Source organism: Stegodyphus dumicola, chromosome X2, assembly GCF_044657685.1.
Source record: "Stegodyphus dumicola isolate Sdum_Otavi_A_Nest chromosome X2, ASM4465768v1".
In the NCBI taxonomy this organism is placed as follows: Eukaryota; Metazoa; Arthropoda; class Arachnida; order Araneae; family Eresidae; genus Stegodyphus; species Stegodyphus dumicola.
In genome coordinates this window covers 181,936,478-181,953,622 of record NC_140781.1, presented here as the reverse complement: position 1 = coordinate 181,953,622, position 17,145 = coordinate 181,936,478, and the positions used below count along the sequence as shown (strand labels likewise).

Genomic DNA, 17,145 nt, shown 5'->3' with positions numbered 1-17,145 from the left:
TTATATAACTTACATTTTATCGAATTTTTTGCAGAGACAGATGCTGAGAGTCCTGTAGGTCAGTCACCAGCAGGGCCATCTAGAAGACGAGCTGTAAGACAAACGAAGCATGAAAAGTCGTTACCATGGCCTCAAGAGCCCATGAATGACGAACCTATCAATATGATCAAAGGAGACTTTCCAAATAATCACGACGATCACGCCTATGAAAGAACTGCTGTAAGTAGGAATTTAAAGAAATTTAAGATTTAGTATTTACTTAAATTGTAGGGTTACCACTTGTTCTAGCAATGATATTTAGTCCAGTAACCCTACCAGACATGAAGTCGAGTGTACACTGAATCAGGTGCGGAGGGGGAAATCTTCGGGCAGAAGCTTTAGTTTCCTTTATCAATGACACATTTAACTCAAAAATATATAAATGTGTTTACGTTTTCTAACAGCACCGCTAACTTCAGTATCATCGAAAAAAGTTTTTCTTTTTTTTAATTCTTAAGTTTGTTTCATACAAGTGATTGAGGTTACTGAAAGCAAAAGAATAATGATTTTCGAGATCTGAAACATATTTCAGAAAAAATATTCGAAATGCTTGCTAAAAAAGAGAACTTATAGAAATTTATTTTGAACAAAAGGCAGCATGAAAAAAGTAAAAAGCAGTTCAAAACCTAATTTCATCCCTCGTTGAAAGGAACAACAAGTGGTGGTAATAATGCAAAATAAATTAAAATAATACATTTAAAATCCATCCCATATTCAACTCTGAACGAAAAATTGCATGAAGGCGCAAAAGATAAAGGTGTAAAGATCGCTAAAGTAAAAAGGAAGTAAAAAGGGCGAAAGATGGCAAGACCAAAAAGGAAAAAGAAAAAAGAAATGTACATCCTTCTCCTGCATCGCCTTCAGGGGGCTGGTGCAACGAACGAAGTAAATATATCTGTTTCTGAACCCAAAGGACACAAATTTAAGTTTATATGTGAAAAACCTTTTCTAATATACTCTATATCGCCGTAACAAGCACAATTGGCATTATTATTGCCAATTGTACTTGTTATGGCGCTTGTTATCATTTCTGCGTAATCTTTGGCTAACTTACGATTTAAATTAGTTTTAATCTGAATTCGTTTGAAATTGTCATAAATGCTGACTGGTTTGTAAGCACAAGAAGTGCCTTCTGTTAAATTGTTTTGATTTCTGAATAAAAGGGTCTTTTACACCCTTCTTAAGTTTTGTTTCATCTTAGACATAGCAATAAGTCGCTTACAGGTCTATTCAAGGATTTCCCACAAGTTACACTCAATTAAAGGTACAATCCCTACAAAGTGTATTTTTAGCAAGAAATTAGAAAATAAATAATTTTATCATTTTTCAAGCAACCTAGTCGGAGATTACACAAAATAGTCTAGTTTAGCTGGCTCAAATAATTTAAGGCAGCGTTTAACGTCGGTTAGTAAAATTAACTAAAGCCGAAATAATCTTTGGCTGAGCTGGCAATAGGGCGTATTAGGCTGGCAAATTAGGCTGCCAAAAGCGCTAACACTAAAAACATTAAAAACCTCGATTTAAATACTCAAACAACTAATTTAAATTCTGGTGAGGATTATGGAAAGCAGAAGTTATAATAAATGTTTAAATCACAGTTAATTAACATAAAATACCTTATAAACTGTCCTGCAAGCTAATCAGTTCGAAATTTGAGTGTTGTCTACAGTGTCATCATATGATCCCCCCCTTCCCCCAAAAAATAAAAGCAATAGCATAAAATAGCCGTGTGCACGATTTAGGATAATTAACCTATCATTTTACCATTGAACTATATTACTACTTCTTCTTTTCGTCAGCTCTCACCAGAATATAATTTCCTCTCCTAGCTCTGAGAATTACTTTATTCGGCATTAGCCTTTTGTTAGCCGAGTTACTCACGTAACTGAATTAAGTTAATCCAATGCGTGAAAAGCTTTTGACTCAAGAGTTAATTTACTCTGAATTTTATTTCACTTTTTATGTTACCTGAAAGATGCAACCTGCGGAGATCAATTTGTAAACAGCGGCTTTATATTTGTTAAGTTTGAAATAAAAAGCCTTGTTTAAATCTCCTTCTGAGTTTGTTATTACTTATATAGACGCTTGGCAATCTCAGCACGGGCTATGAAGTTAACTAAGTGAATAGATCCCTATGTAGGTTTGTAGAGTTCCTCACTTCGTAATTCTAAGTTAATGTTGGAAGTGAAGAATCTAAGAACTGATAAGCAAATAATCGCTTGAGTTCGGTGACAAGAAACAACAAGATAGAAGGGTAACTAACCCTTTATTATTCCAGTAAGATTTAACAAAACTCCGCCTGGGAGTGTACAAGAAAAGCCCGCACTTGGACTTGAACTTAAAAGACTAAGAATTAAACTAAAACTAAGATTAACTAAAGAAGTATAGCCGAAGCTATCAAGGTTCAAATCGAGTTGGCCTCTTAACTTATTTGACTACGAAGCTTAGCAAGGGCCTGAGTACGGCCGAGCGTAATAACAGCTTTGAAAGAGAGAGTGGCCAAAAAGGCAGACGCGCGTAAATCAGAAACTCTGATTCTCTCCGACTCCGTAAGTAACTTCGTGGTTTAAATACCGCTCCTCCTCATTAAATATTCAGCAAGATTCCAAAACTACGTTCTGGCCGGAAGTAGTAAGTTGAAGTTGAGAATATGACAGGAAAGGAACTTAACTGTTAATAAAATTAACATAATCCTTACAGGTTATTCGTTTTATGAAGCTGAGGAGTAATTCAGCAGGGAGAAATACTTGAAAATAAAGTGCGTTCTCTCCCTGAATCGCTTACGGAATTTTCGTTGAGCTGCATCATTGTGCTGACCATTGCGCCCCAAGATAACATTTAGAGAATGTCCTTCTTCTTAGCACTGCCAAGTACTTAAAAGGCAGTTAGGGAGGCTGGGTGATCTCTAGTCTGGCAATCCTATTTCGATGACGAAATATTGTTTCTAGTTTCAGAGCCAGATACGCAAACCAGGAAAAGTTTAGAAGTAGAAAATGTTTTAAAATCAAATGTTGCTTGTCTCGGATTTGAACATGGGATCTTCGGTTTACCGTGCGAATATATTAACCATTGAAGCACAAGAGCACATGGAAGAAATATTCCTTAACTCTTTACCATATCATATGAATGGAAAATAAGTATGCAAGTTTCATTTTATTCCTTGTACCTTGTTTAAGGAGCATAGTTTGTTTTTGATTCTTACTCGTAATGCGAAACACTCGTTAAACGAAAAATATTTTTCCATAGGAATCGATGAAAAATAGAATAGTACGTTCCACTCCGAAAATAAATACTCAAACAAATTTATAATAATGTAGTTTATTATTTATATTACAACCGTTTTTACAAGAAAGTTGTCTAAAGACATGTTTTTGCGAAAGCTTCAAAATTTGGAGAAAATGAGACACAGCATTATCGTTAATTAAATTTGTAGCGGGTACAGGCACTGCCATATTAGAGTGATGCCTTTCGACGTACGATACAACAGTTTCCCATGCTTTCAGCATCTTTCTTATTTCACTGAAAGACTGATGCTTTCTTGAAGATGTAATCACCCCCTCCTCTGACAAAATCTCTTCCGCAAGTCCTTATTATTGTGACACAGAACGCAGCTCCATAAGTTAGTCGGTGGTCAACTCTTGGCTATGTTCTTACACTAGTTCATCGATGCTCTTGCTGTATATGCCAAAGACACGACCAATTTTAGTACAGGCTCCACAGACACTTGCTCAAATCCCTCGGAGTTGCGTTCGATAACTCTGTTCGGGCAAAGCTTGTAGCTGAAATGCAGGCAGGCTACAGCACGTGATGTCACGATGTCTCCACATCACTCCTTCTGAGAAACATCGCTTGTTAAGAGAGTCATTTTTTACATTTAAATTTGCTCTTTATGCGAATCATTCGTTATAAGAGGTGCTTGTTAACAGGGGCTGATTGCACATACATAGTATCTTAAACTACTTCCTTATTGCATTAAAAAAATTAACTATGCTTTTTTAAAAATGGTGATTGGCAATAAATAATGTAGGGCTTGATTTAAAAATAGAACAGCCTTTAATTAAAAATAAAATATTAATTATGTTTACTAATAACCTATGCCCTATTCCAGAGTCCGTGTAATGGGTGTGTGAAGAGGGAAGCGTCAAGTACTCCAGATAATCTCTCGCCTGGCACTAAAGATGAGGACGATGAAGATGATGATGACGATTCAGATAAAATCGACATCAACAAATATGATCCAGAGAGACTTAAAGCTTTCAATGTAAGTTTAGCATAGTTTTATTAAATACTGTTAACATTAACTGAATTATGATGGTATCTCCGCTTCGATTCGGCTAAAAGAAAATTATCATTAGGTAAGATACTGATATATGTTTCGGCAAATAACTTCTAATTCAATCATATAAAGTGAAAATTTATAATTTTGTTTTCACAGTTATGGAAAATATTAATAGAAAACTGATGCTTTAACATTTTGTGATCTGCTACTGACTGGGCTCAGAGAAACGGATAAAAATTAATTTAAAATATGCCGTGATAAAATATGAAACAAAAGAATGTACGGTCATACTCTGAAACGAGATCCCTCTTATTTACATTCTGCAGTGCTTTGGCATGATGTCATAATTCTAAAACTAGCAGATGTTAATTTTGAATTTTGCGAAATGTATGAAATATGAATCGGATTGCTGATGCTATTCAAATATTTTTTACAAAGAAATTACAGGAAATGCATTACTGTTCAAATCTGAGATACGTTTCTGTGCGATAACTAATCTATCTCTAAAAAATATAACATTTGAAATACAGAGTGCGAGATTAAAGCCTGAGAGTTTTTATTGAATTTCTCACTGCAAGTTATATTCATACGTTCAGTTGCCAAACGTTAAGTGCTGGTCATATTTTACGCTAATGTTTGAAGCATAGTTCATAAATGTATTTCAAATATCAGATGAAAATATGACTTCTTAAACAATTAATTAGAGTTATCTAACTTCTTTCTCGTTTAAAATTATAAAATAATAAAATCATGCTGAAGATTGAAAAAAATTGGTTAATTATTCCTAAACATATAAAATGGATATTTAATTAGTTCTTTCTTGTATAACTCTTAAGCATCTTAATTTCTAAATAGGGGTTTCGCGACTCAAAACTAAAACGTTTTAACTAAGCTCCTTTTTCATGTATAGAAAATTCTGAAGAATCGAACTACGTAATAACCTACCAATATTACCTAGTTTGATTAATTTAAATCAGAGCTACTCTTATTAACGGCCTGTGTATTAAGAACAAAATAAGAGACGGGATTTCAAGTAGAATGTTGAAGTAAAATCATGTATTTAAATTCTTTTTACAGTATTAAATTTGCTGTCTAATGAATACTAACTGCTAGCGGGCTGCTTCTTCAATTGAGTTCTCTGAGTTAATGTTTAAATATTTGACTCAAATCAAAAGAATAATTTCCAACGGCGTTTGTTTAAGACTCGATCCTAAGAACTTGGGATCCGCAAACCAAGTTTTTTTAATAGTGAGTATTTTATACATCAATGGTGAAGAACGATCTGTTTCATCCTTTATCATGGAATTGACTGTGATATGGGAACTTGTATTCTTCACGCAAATTCCCATATTATTTGAACTGATTCCCAGGCAAGATAATAGACACTGAAAGGTCCCTTACTACCTCCAAGGATTCATCTTTAATCGGGCAGCTTTGTAAATCACCTGATCACAAGATTTGATCTCAGAAACTTCCTGGTGCACGGACGGGCTGTATATCTTTTCTGGTGCGCTTTCATTATCCGGAGCTAGCAAGATCCTTTAAATGTTTTTCCATACGTAGCATTGAGACACAAATGATTTTCCCTTGATCTTGAAACTAATTTTGATTTGATAGAATTTACACTTCGTATTAGTTCCTCTATATCCAAATTACCTTCTATACATCGTTTTTAACTACAGTATCCAAAATCTTCTCACAGACAATGATAAAAACAGATCGCTAAAATGATAATCTTTTCTTTATCATTTTTAATGCAGACGACCTTTGCTTGCATAAGTATATTAGAGTATACAAGAATTTCTTTTATTTATGTTTATGCGTGAGAAATTTAGTAAATGTGACAAATAAATATTCATGTTACTGATTCATTATCTCCTTCAGATGTTCGTTCGCTTATTCGTGGATGAGAACTTGGATAGGATGGTGCCCATTTCCCGGCAACCAAAGGACAAAATCCAAGCAATTATTGATTCCTGTGCGAGACAGTTTCCTGAATTTGGAGAACGAGCGAGGAAAAGGATTAGAACCTACCTCAAATCCTGTCGAAGGAATAAAAGAACAAGAGAAAATAACAACTGGGAAGCAGTAAGTCTTGATGTTTCTCATAAAATAATTTACTTAAATAGTTACTGTAATATAAATATGGTTAAACTTTGTGGTTAGGGGATGCAATTTAGAGTTTTTAGTAATTTCTTATGATAAAACAAAGGTCTTTTGAAGCACTTTTAGAGAACTACGTATCACTCGTAATTGTAAATCGTTCTCATTTTCTTATTAAATCTGAAGACTGATAAGCAGATCTAAAAATTAAACCGAAAAATATTTATGAAAAACAGAGATAAAAATTATATAACAAAAGAAAAAAGTTTTAAGCATGAAATTTTAGCAAAATTTAAATTGCATTTTTACTTGATGCCCGGAATTATGCTGGTAGCGGATGGTTTACTTTTATATAGTTTACCACCATTTCAACGAAGTACGTTGTACGGGATGCTCAGTATTTCAAGTGAAAATAGTATAGCTAGCATGGAGGGTTCTCAAAAGCACTCCAATGTATTTTTTCAAGTATTGTAAAAAAACTACAATTATCCTAAACCTACACTCAACAAAGAACATCCGAAATTTATATTTACAATTGCTACGATGATTCTTCTTTCAGATCCGAAAGATCTTGAGTCTTTTTACTTTTATTCAGTGTTTCTACGTCATCCCAAAAAGAACTATTTCAGTGATATTCAAGATTCAAACTCTATGGGGTTAAAGGCAAAGTGTACTTCCTCCAGTTCACAAGCCTGGAAAATGAACGTTTAGCTTATTTGCTTCAGTGTTTGCAAAGATTAGTGGCCGTAGCTCCAGGAAAAAGATGATACAATTGAATTGAATGACAAAGAAGTCTCCAACATGAGTGCACACATACTATGCGTAAAACAAATCTACTTACCTGTAAATAACATCCGACTATCTTGAAGTAACATTTGGGTTTCTTAAACTGCGGGTCGCAACCCCCAAGGGGGTCGCTGGACCTGCAGCAGGGAGTCGCCAAAAATTTTAACAGTTTTGATATTTCTTCTTATAATAATTTTACAATTACCAAATATTTTTACACAATGTATCTGAAAATAGATGAAGATAAGATAATACAGACAAAGGTTAGGTTAGGTTATTCAATTACGGCAAAGCCTTGAGGGCTATCTGCCTAAGGGGAGGGATGCCTTCGTGGAGGACTTTCTAAGGGAAACTGGCTCGTATACACGTTACACATGGGGAAAACCACGAAAACACCCATGCAGCCAGCCCGTTCGCGGGATTCGAACCTCGGACCGAAGTACCAGTGTGCAGCGACTTTACCGCTCGGCCGCTATTAGACTAATACAGACAAAGGAAAAAAAAAAAAAAAAGAAGTTTCGACGCATTCTTTCTTTAATATAAACGTTCATTTTCCTTGCTTTGCACGAGATGTTATCATTTCGTCTGTTATTTATTTAAAATTTTCATATTGTTCTATGTCTTAAAATTAGAAATTAAGGTTACGGAAAAATCTCAGTGATAAAAGGGGGGGTTGAGACTGGAAAAAAAGTTTAAGAAAATCCGACTTAGGCCATAAAATGCAAGTACATCTGAGCAAACAACAGAAAATACTCATCCAATGAATGCACAATGCACGTCTGAAACTACGGGAAAACGCTCACCCTAAATCCCTTTATAAGGTATTTCTCCCGCTTTCTTCGTGTGGTGGTCTGCGCGCTGGGCGTGTATTCCAGAGGTCCGTGGTTCGATTCCCGGCGAAGGCGTTGCTAATTTTTCATTTCGCCTGCTTCGAAATAACCTAATGTCTCTACAGTGACGCCCGAACTAAAAGGCTGTTGGATGATCATTCTACACCCCCAGGATTTGGCGATTGAGTCCCCTAAAAACACCAGTTGCCCTTTAAAAGGGGGAGTATATACGGTATTTCTCCCGTCTTCTTTACATGCCTTCGTGGTGTGGTGGTCTGCACGCTCTGCGCGTATTTCAGAGGTCCGCGGATCGATTCCCGGCGAAGGCTTGCACATTTTTCATCTTTCATGCTTCCAAAAAATCCTAATGTCTCTACAACTTATAATGTTGCTGCATCAACTAAGCGACTCATGTGGTACTATTGTTTAAATAAGCCAATTATAAAGCGCCCGAAGACACACTCGATGATGGTATAATTAAAAGAGAAGAGAGTTTGAGAGAGGACGCAGCACCGCTTTCAGAGAAGTGGGCTAATTGTGACGACTAATCGCCATGCACAAAGGAAAGAAAGATGGCCACCAACAGGACAATCCATAAGGCTGCCTTCCCTAATCAGTCCATTTTCTATCTCATTGCCACAAACCTCCTCCTGTGTAGGCACCCATTGAAAAATATCTTATTATGGGCACACAAGCAACCCAAATGCTGAACAATATTCAAAGTAGTTCTGTCCCCATGTTTTCATCACTCAGCCAAGTACTATATAGAGCTCCAGCTAGCGGTCAGAATCCAGATGTCAGTACTGACTTGCTCACTGACACAATAATTTATGACCTCCTCAATGAGTTCTGTCCGAAAAACAGAGTAAAATTCTATTAAAGAATTCTACAAATGATTATATATAGTCTGACAGTACAAATACATAGATATAGTTTGCAATTTTCTTCTTAAATTTATATATTTGACGTAGTTATTATAGCTAAATTTTAGAGTGAAAATAGCTGTCACGTTCCACTGTCTGGAGATGAGCCAGTCAACAAGTTTTGATTGATTCTGCAGTGATTACGGCTCAGCTGAAACAAAATTGCAATAAATCATCGTTGCGCGATGAATTAAAGTTTAATATCTAACTTTGTACGTAGAACAGAAGTTTAATATGTTCTGCTTTAGGATATATGTGAGATATTTGTTTACTAAAGTTAACATTTGCCTTCTGTAGATATACCGAAACTAATGTAAATAAATTTGCAGTTTTTCAATAGGTGAATAATTGCACCCTCACTTATAGTAATCAGGACATCGAACTAAATTTGAAGTAAAATAAAGGCACCTGCACAAGACGAAACTTCATAGAATCTTAAATAAGTAAATATTGCTAGTTGCATGTGGGTCAGAATATATGTTGCCAGAAAACTCGTATGATTCTTTATATATCTGAAACGATCTTATTTATTTATAAAAAGTAATAAAGTAGAACTCAATGTTTATATAACATTGGTCTGGTGATAAAAAAGCAGTAATTCGGCTGTTATTTCATGCCATGTTCATTTTACAACCTTTGGTTACATTGGCTAAAAATAGTCGCTACTTCTTTCCCAATCTGTATTTAGTTTTCTTTTGCTTTAATGCGTTTCTAATATTTAAACGAAAGGTTTTTAGTTTATTGATATTTTATCTTTACATATGTATTTATTAAAACTTTCCACTTGTAGAAATAAAAAATGTAAATGTATTGTATATTTTTCCGTAATTCTTTTTAATTTTTTGTTATAGGGGCGGAACACGCAACCTCACTTAACATCTGCCCTTGCAGAACAGATTTTAGCCAGCGCCTGTGAGAACGAGAGTCAAAACGCCAAAAGAATGCGTTTGGGATTGAAACCTATTGCCGTAAGGATGATTATGCGAAAGAAAATTTTTGCTTTAAAAATTTCTTCATAGTTTTTATAATTTACTTTAATTAATTTGTATAAATTTATTTTTTAATTAATGAGTAATTAAATCAATCTCTGCATTCAAATGATAACTCTCTTAGTTTTATTTTATTCGGTCTTGTTACGCAGAATATTTTATTTTTATGTTATGTGTTTATTTATAATCCAGTCTACAATAAAAAAAAGACATGCCTATAATTCAGACACCAAGTAAATTAGTAGAATTCACCAAAAAGAAAACCTAAAGCCTCCTAAACTATTATCTAGAAAAATGTCTAATTGAAAAAGATTGACAACATCGCTTTCTCTGCAGCTTGAGTAGATTCAAGCTGTTCAGATCTTTCCACTGATAACACATTTATAAGCATAAATATGCCTGCGCTTTTCGGACCAGTTTATTTACGAAACAGATGAATGTTAAGGAATATAAGAATAAGACAGATAAACAGTTGAAAGCTTTCTGTCATTAAATATCCTAAACCCTTTCATTAATTTTTATAAGATTTTCTGATTTCGATTTTGGAATTTTGCATTCAGTTCTAGCGCTTTTCGTTCTTAAATCTCTGGTTTAAAATATAATGCAAAAATTGTAACTAAATTCTTAAAATATATCTCATACTTCAATATTATTAGCATGCACGGAATCACTGACCCATTGGAAGGAAATTTTTTTAAAGGATTTTTCATAAAGTCCGCAGGTTTTAATTGGCGCAGAACTTTTTCGTTTAAAGACAGTCAGCACTGTTTTTATCAGTTTCGTTATCTACCATAATTCTGATTTGAGTATTTGTCATTTTATAGTTTAAATACCATGGAGAAGCTCTTTAAGGAGCAATGCGTCGTAACCGCGAAAACTAATTACAAAAACAGGAACTACGGTTCTTTAATTTCACGCAATCTTCTTGTTTGCTTTGGATTAAGTGCATACCACGAATATGCGGCTCAACGTTGGCAATTTGCTACATATACCGCGAATCAATCAAAAAGCATCCTGGGTACCTGATTTGACTTCTTGACGAAGACCAGAAATGGACTACAAGTTTTTGTGACTTCGCATCTTGAAACTACTTTTTAAAAGGTTATGTCAAATCGAATCTTTACATGCATAACCACAAATAATTCCCGAATTAAGAGAGAAATATAACGGACCATTAACGAAATTCGCAAAAACTTCTTTTAAAGGGTCATCGTGAACTTCGTGTGGAGCTTCACCAGTGAACTTCCTGCGGAAGAATTGAAGGTGGACATATGTTAGATATCGTTTTACAGTGAACAAAGTAGAGCTTATATGAAAGGAAATAAAACATAAATTTTGATTTTTATGCAGCTTTGGCTTGCATTTTAGAAACCTGAGCAATTATGTAACATTCTATTTAAAAAATACAAATCAGTTTCATGAATTTTTAAAATAAAATTAGACAAATCTTTTAAACTTTAAGACTAATTTTTTAAGCAGTTCCCATTGAAAAATTACAATAATTTCCGTTCTTTGTTATATTTCGTGAAAATGTGTCTTTTTATAAATTTATTTTTCATGCTTTTGTATCATCCTAGTCAAAGAACTAAGTCGCATATGAAAAATCAATAATTTAAAAATTAAGTTGTCATTTAATCGAAATAGCTGGCCTTCTGCTATACCTAATCTAGCCTCCCGTGCCTCCTGAAAAACGAATTTTTTATTGCGCGATCTACTGTAATAATAACTATGTTATACAATTATTTCGTTTCGAATACTAATGGGCCTCCGAAGATTTAAAAATATATAATAATGTAACATAAATATTTGCATATACAAGGTCCGCATTGTTATAATATTACCTTCTATTTAAATATTCTAACATGATCAAAATGTTTCACAATTCTTTTGTTTCGCAGGCTGAAGTGGAAAGAGGACGTTCCGAAACTCCTGTCTCTCGGAGCCCGCAGCACGAAAATATTTTGCAAACCACACTGCGACACGGCAAGTCTCAAGCATCCGCTATTTTGAACGGTTCTCCATCTTATTCTTCGGCGTACCGTATAGTGCCAAATGCCTCTACAAATGGTCATCCAAGCGCCATAACGAATTCCAGTAATGGTAAGTTCACATCTACGTTGCTTATTGTTTATTGACCATTATAATGAAAATTGTGAAACGTCTTAGTACTGTGTGTACATTTAATAAATTCATTACGAAATTACTCGATTCGCATTAAAATTTCACATTAACCACGTTCAACTAAAAATCTGAGGAAAAAAGTCGAATGTATTTTGAAAAATATTTTAGCAAATTAAAGTCAAATGCATAATTATCAGCTTTAAGTTAGTATAAAACGCAGAGTTGTTTCATACAGTCTGACAAGCAAGATATCATAATGTGATTTATATCTAGTGTAAGAAACATATATAAGCATTTACTGAGTGAAAGCAAAGCATGGACGTTTCACCTGCATATCGTAGCTAGCAAGGATGCCCAAAGCCTGCAGCATTGAACTTCGTCTAAAATTTCGTTGTTTCACCACCAAATTTCGTTGTTTTATTTCTTCACTTCGATTTATTTGGCACGTTTTCTATTCATTGGAAGCAGCTTTTAGATTTTACCTGCATAAAAATCAGCATTAAGTATTTTCCTCGAAATATTTCTACAAATACTTTCCCATACATATATATATTATTTTTTAATTTAATGTACTTAGTACTGTAGATAGTTCTTTCTTTCTGTATTGCCTATAATTTTTTAAATTGCATCTAATACCAAATTAAATCGAAAGAACCCGGCTTGTTAATATAAAAAAATGTATCTTTCTTTAAATATCTTGAAGAATTAATAAATTGTAAAGGAAGTAAGAAAAATACCACATGCATTTTCTGAATAAAAATAATGCGTGTAACATTAACCAAGAAAATGAGTGCATTACGCGTTTTTTTACATTTATTTTCACTTTATTTAAGAGCATTATATAATTTAACAAATATATTTTTCATCTGGCTTGAGTAATGCTATCGTTCACAGTTTAGACGTATGGTGATTTCCTGTTATGTTTTTACCACCAATCCTCGAATTCCATATCACAGATTATGTTCTTACTGCATTAATATAAATATTAACGAGACATAGTGCACAATAAAAATTAAGCTTTATTTAGGAACATTGCGCACACTGCCCGACAGCCTGCCTGTTTCGCTCTGCTCGCTACTCGTAAAAAACTTCTCCTCTAGGGTTGCCACACTTATCGGAGGGCGCAAGGCGCGCTCCTTATCGCCATCACCACAGACGCGCTATTAAAGTATAACAGACTGCAAGTGTACCAACAATCTAGAAGTAATGAAATAGTGCTGCCATCTCTCGCGAGTGATACTAATTAATTGTATAAATAAAAAATACTTAATCGTTTTTAAATTCTTTTGTCTAGTTTCACAAGTACTTATACGATTTTTTTTTTTTTTTTTTTTTTGCATAGCCAATTTCTTTATGTAAAAAATTAATTTCAGTCTAAAATATGTTTTTATCTTTGCATTTGGTAAACTATATCTTGGCAAAACTCTCTTTTCTACTACTACTGCAGGTGTGCTCGTTTTTATTAAGAAAAGTAATTGAATTCTGGATTGATATGCTAAAAATATGCTTAACGAAATCATACTTTATATTAGATATTCATGCAGTAGCTCTTAAATGAGGAAATCTTCTAATTACAGTACATGTGAATTTAGTGCCAGAGTTTTCAAAATGTTTCGAAAAACAGTCGTACTCAATTCTGTTTCGAAAAACGGATATCAGGCTTACTTACCTGAAAAATAATCGAATAAATGTTACATAATTTCATATGATTTCAAACTTCGAATAAAATTTAATTAGAACAAGAGCCATATTTTATTACTTGATATTCATAAATAGCAAATTCATGTTCTATAAGTGCATTCATTCCCCATTCTAAATTCTTCAGTTGCGAAGTTTGATTTCTTTAATAATTTCTACATGCATAAAAAATCTGTCCGTTTTAATCTGTTGAATTCTAATCCCCACTATCTGTTATATTTATGTTAATATTACTTGATCAATAAATAAGTGACATTTCCACAGGATCACATAGCACATTGTTTATTACAAACCAACATCAATTGGCGATTACATCACTTCAGTTCAACAAGAAACTAGTGTGTTGCCACATATATGTAACATCTCCCCTCTTTTGGCAAAGTCATAGGAATCACTGCATTGCATAATTATCCTATTTGGATGGTCGATATACATTACGACCACTTCTTGTTTTATATACACAATCATGATTAATATTATTGCTATTATCTTGATGGTGAGGATCATTATGTATTTTTGGATGTTCACTACTTGTATTTTCCTCAATCTCATTACATAGATCATAATTGTCTAATGTCACTAAATTCTTCTGATTTTTAGTTTTTCTTAAATGGAATTTATTCCGTCTAATTACCCTATTATCTTTTGTTCTAATCCAATATGATCTAGAGTTGAATGCTTTTTTAAAACTATAAACGAGCTCCTATTTATTTTCCCATCTCAACATTAGCTTTTCCCCAGGAATAAATTCAGGTCTTTCCCTTGCATGCTTATCATAATAGATTTTAGCCTGTTTCTGCTTACTCCTCACCTTTTCTTATTGATGTTTTACAGTTGGTTTCAATTCTGTTTGTGTGATTGGTAACCGTGTTCTTAAATTCCTACTTAATAGCATTTGACTTGGAGATAAATTTATACCTGAAATTAGAGTATTTCTATATTACAGTAAAGCTTCATTTAATTTTTCCAATCCTGCTTTTCTAAATAAACTCTTAGCTATACCTACCAACTTTTCTGCAAATCCATTAGATTTAGGTTATCGAGGACTGCTAGTGATTATTTCAAATCCCCAATCCCTTGCGAAACTCTTTATTTTCCAACTATTAAACGTTACATTCTCATAAATTAAAGTTTTGGGTATTCCATATGTTACAAATATTGATTTCAATTTACTAGTAACTTCCACTGCACTTTTATGTTTTAGAGGAATTATGTCTACCCATTTAGTTAAGTAACAGCCTATTACTAGATAACTTTTCGCCGCATACTCACGGATATCAGTACCAACCTTTTCATAAGGTAAACTGGGAATTTCATGACAAACGAGAGGTTCTTTTACTGTTTGAGGCCTGAACCTATCACAAATTAGGCATTTAGTAATCATATTCTCAATGTCACTGTTGATTCCTGGCCAAAATAGTACTTGTCGAGCCCTAGCTTCTGATAAAATAAGATCTTGCTTCTTTAGGAACTTTATCAGCACTCAAAGGCCATCTCTTTTGCCAATATTCTTTCACTAACATTAACCCTTCATATTCTAATGTAGCTTTCTGAAATTCCCTTTTCTTACTCTCAGATATTTGAAGTTGTTTTGTTAGTGTATGAACAATCTCTGTCATATCCATGTTTTCATTTGCGTGTGTTTCAATAAAGGAACATGACAGTAAATCTGCAACATAGTACATATATTTCCCAGGCAAATATTTAAGTTTTAAGTTATATTTTAAGAGCTTAATTTTTATCCTTTGCAATCTATTTGACAACACATTAGTAATAATTTTGTTTATAATTGAAACTAATGGTTTATGATCAGTAAGAACTTCTACCTCTCTATCATAAATGTAGTATTGAAATTTATTAACAGCAAATAAAATACTAAGAAATTCTTTCTCAATCTGAGCATAGTTTTTTTTCTGCATTATTCAAACTCCTAGCCAAAAAAGCAATTGGTTGTCCATTCTGCAATAAGCAGCAACGTAACCCATCTTTATAACTATCTGCCTGTATAGTGATAGGTTTTACTGCTATCAAATATTCCTAATACAGGTGCGTTGGAAATTAATTTTTTTTAATTCCCTGAATGCTTTAGAATGTAGCTGTAACCACTGCCATTCTACTTTGCTTTTCAAAAGTTCCCTTAATATGACTGTTTTCTCTGAAAAATGTGTTACAAATTTCGTCAAATAATTACACATTCCCAAAACACGCTGTAATTCATGTTTATTCTGTGGTTCCTTTATGGAATTTACGCAGAATTCATCATCAGATTCACTATATATATCTGCGTTATCATGCTGAGAAACATTTTGGACCTATTTCAGTGTGCGTATAGTCAAAAAGGGATTTAGTTTGCCACAATTAAAGCATTTGTTTCGCATATGCCGGACATTGTCCATTAACGTGATGTCTGTTGCATTTTTTACACAAAAACGTCTCAGTATATGAAGCGTCATCACGCCATCCTCACTGCTACGGCTGCATTGGCTCCTCCTGCCTGATGTTGCTTCACTTTCCCTCTAGTTACGCTGTTAACATTGTGTTCTTTTAACGTTTGAGCACGAGCTTTGCTCAATTCAACTATTTTCCTTAAATCAATTGCTTTCTCCAAACTCAGATTATTTTCTCGCAGCATCCTCTCCTATAAACTGGCATCTTATACTCTAAGGACAATGCGATCACGTACGACAGAGTCACTCTGCTCACCAAATTCGCAAGATTTTACCAGTGTTTCCAGGTCAGTCTCGAAACAATCAAAAAGTACCCTTCTTCTTGTTTTCTCTTATTGAATAAAAATCTCCCCACCACGACATTTGTTTTAGGCGTCGTGAAAGCTTCAAACCCTTCAAGCACTTTTTCATAGTTGCCCTGATCTCCTGTTGAAAGATTGAGCGTGTTAAACACTTCAACTGCTTCCTCACCAGTGGCATTTAAAAATAAAGCAACTTTCACATCTGAATCTTTTGAGGTATTTTCTGAAGCTTTCATATAAATCTGGAATAGCTGCTTGAATCTGCGCCAGTTTTCGGCCACATTGCAGTCGAAACTCAGGCTTTGCGGTGGGCGACAAAATTCCATCTTGCGTCAGCTGAGAGGAAAAACAACCAAAGGGATTGCCTGGCAATTAGTTGTAATACTACTACATACGACTACGCCATGTTATTTATGTTAATATTACTTGATCAATAAATAAGTGACATTACTACAGGATCACATAGCACATTGTTTATTACAAACCGACATCAACTGGCGATTACTTCACTTCAGTTCAACAAGAAACTAGTATGTTGCCACATATATGTAACACTATCCTTCTGCTTTTACAAGCCTAATTTTAAGATTAGCCTTAATAAATAACACTAATCACGGCATGCCGATTC

The 17,145-nt window shown here is 34.0% G+C and overlaps 1 protein-coding gene across 1 annotated transcript in view; it reads left to right on the top strand.

Moving 5' to 3' along the window:
- Positions 1-17,145, top strand: part of LOC118181595 (nucleolar protein 4) — a 187,185-nt gene that overhangs the window by 155,939 nt on the left and 14,101 nt on the right. Inside the window, exons 5-9 of the mRNA XM_085810007.1 lie at positions 35-219; positions 4,148-4,300; positions 6,203-6,406; positions 9,812-9,928; positions 11,848-12,049. Of these exons, the coding sequence (XP_085666133.1) occupies positions 35-219; positions 4,148-4,300; positions 6,203-6,406; positions 9,812-9,928; positions 11,848-12,049 (861 nt within the window). The remainder of the gene's footprint in view (positions 1-34; positions 220-4,147; positions 4,301-6,202; positions 6,407-9,811; positions 9,929-11,847; positions 12,050-17,145) is intronic.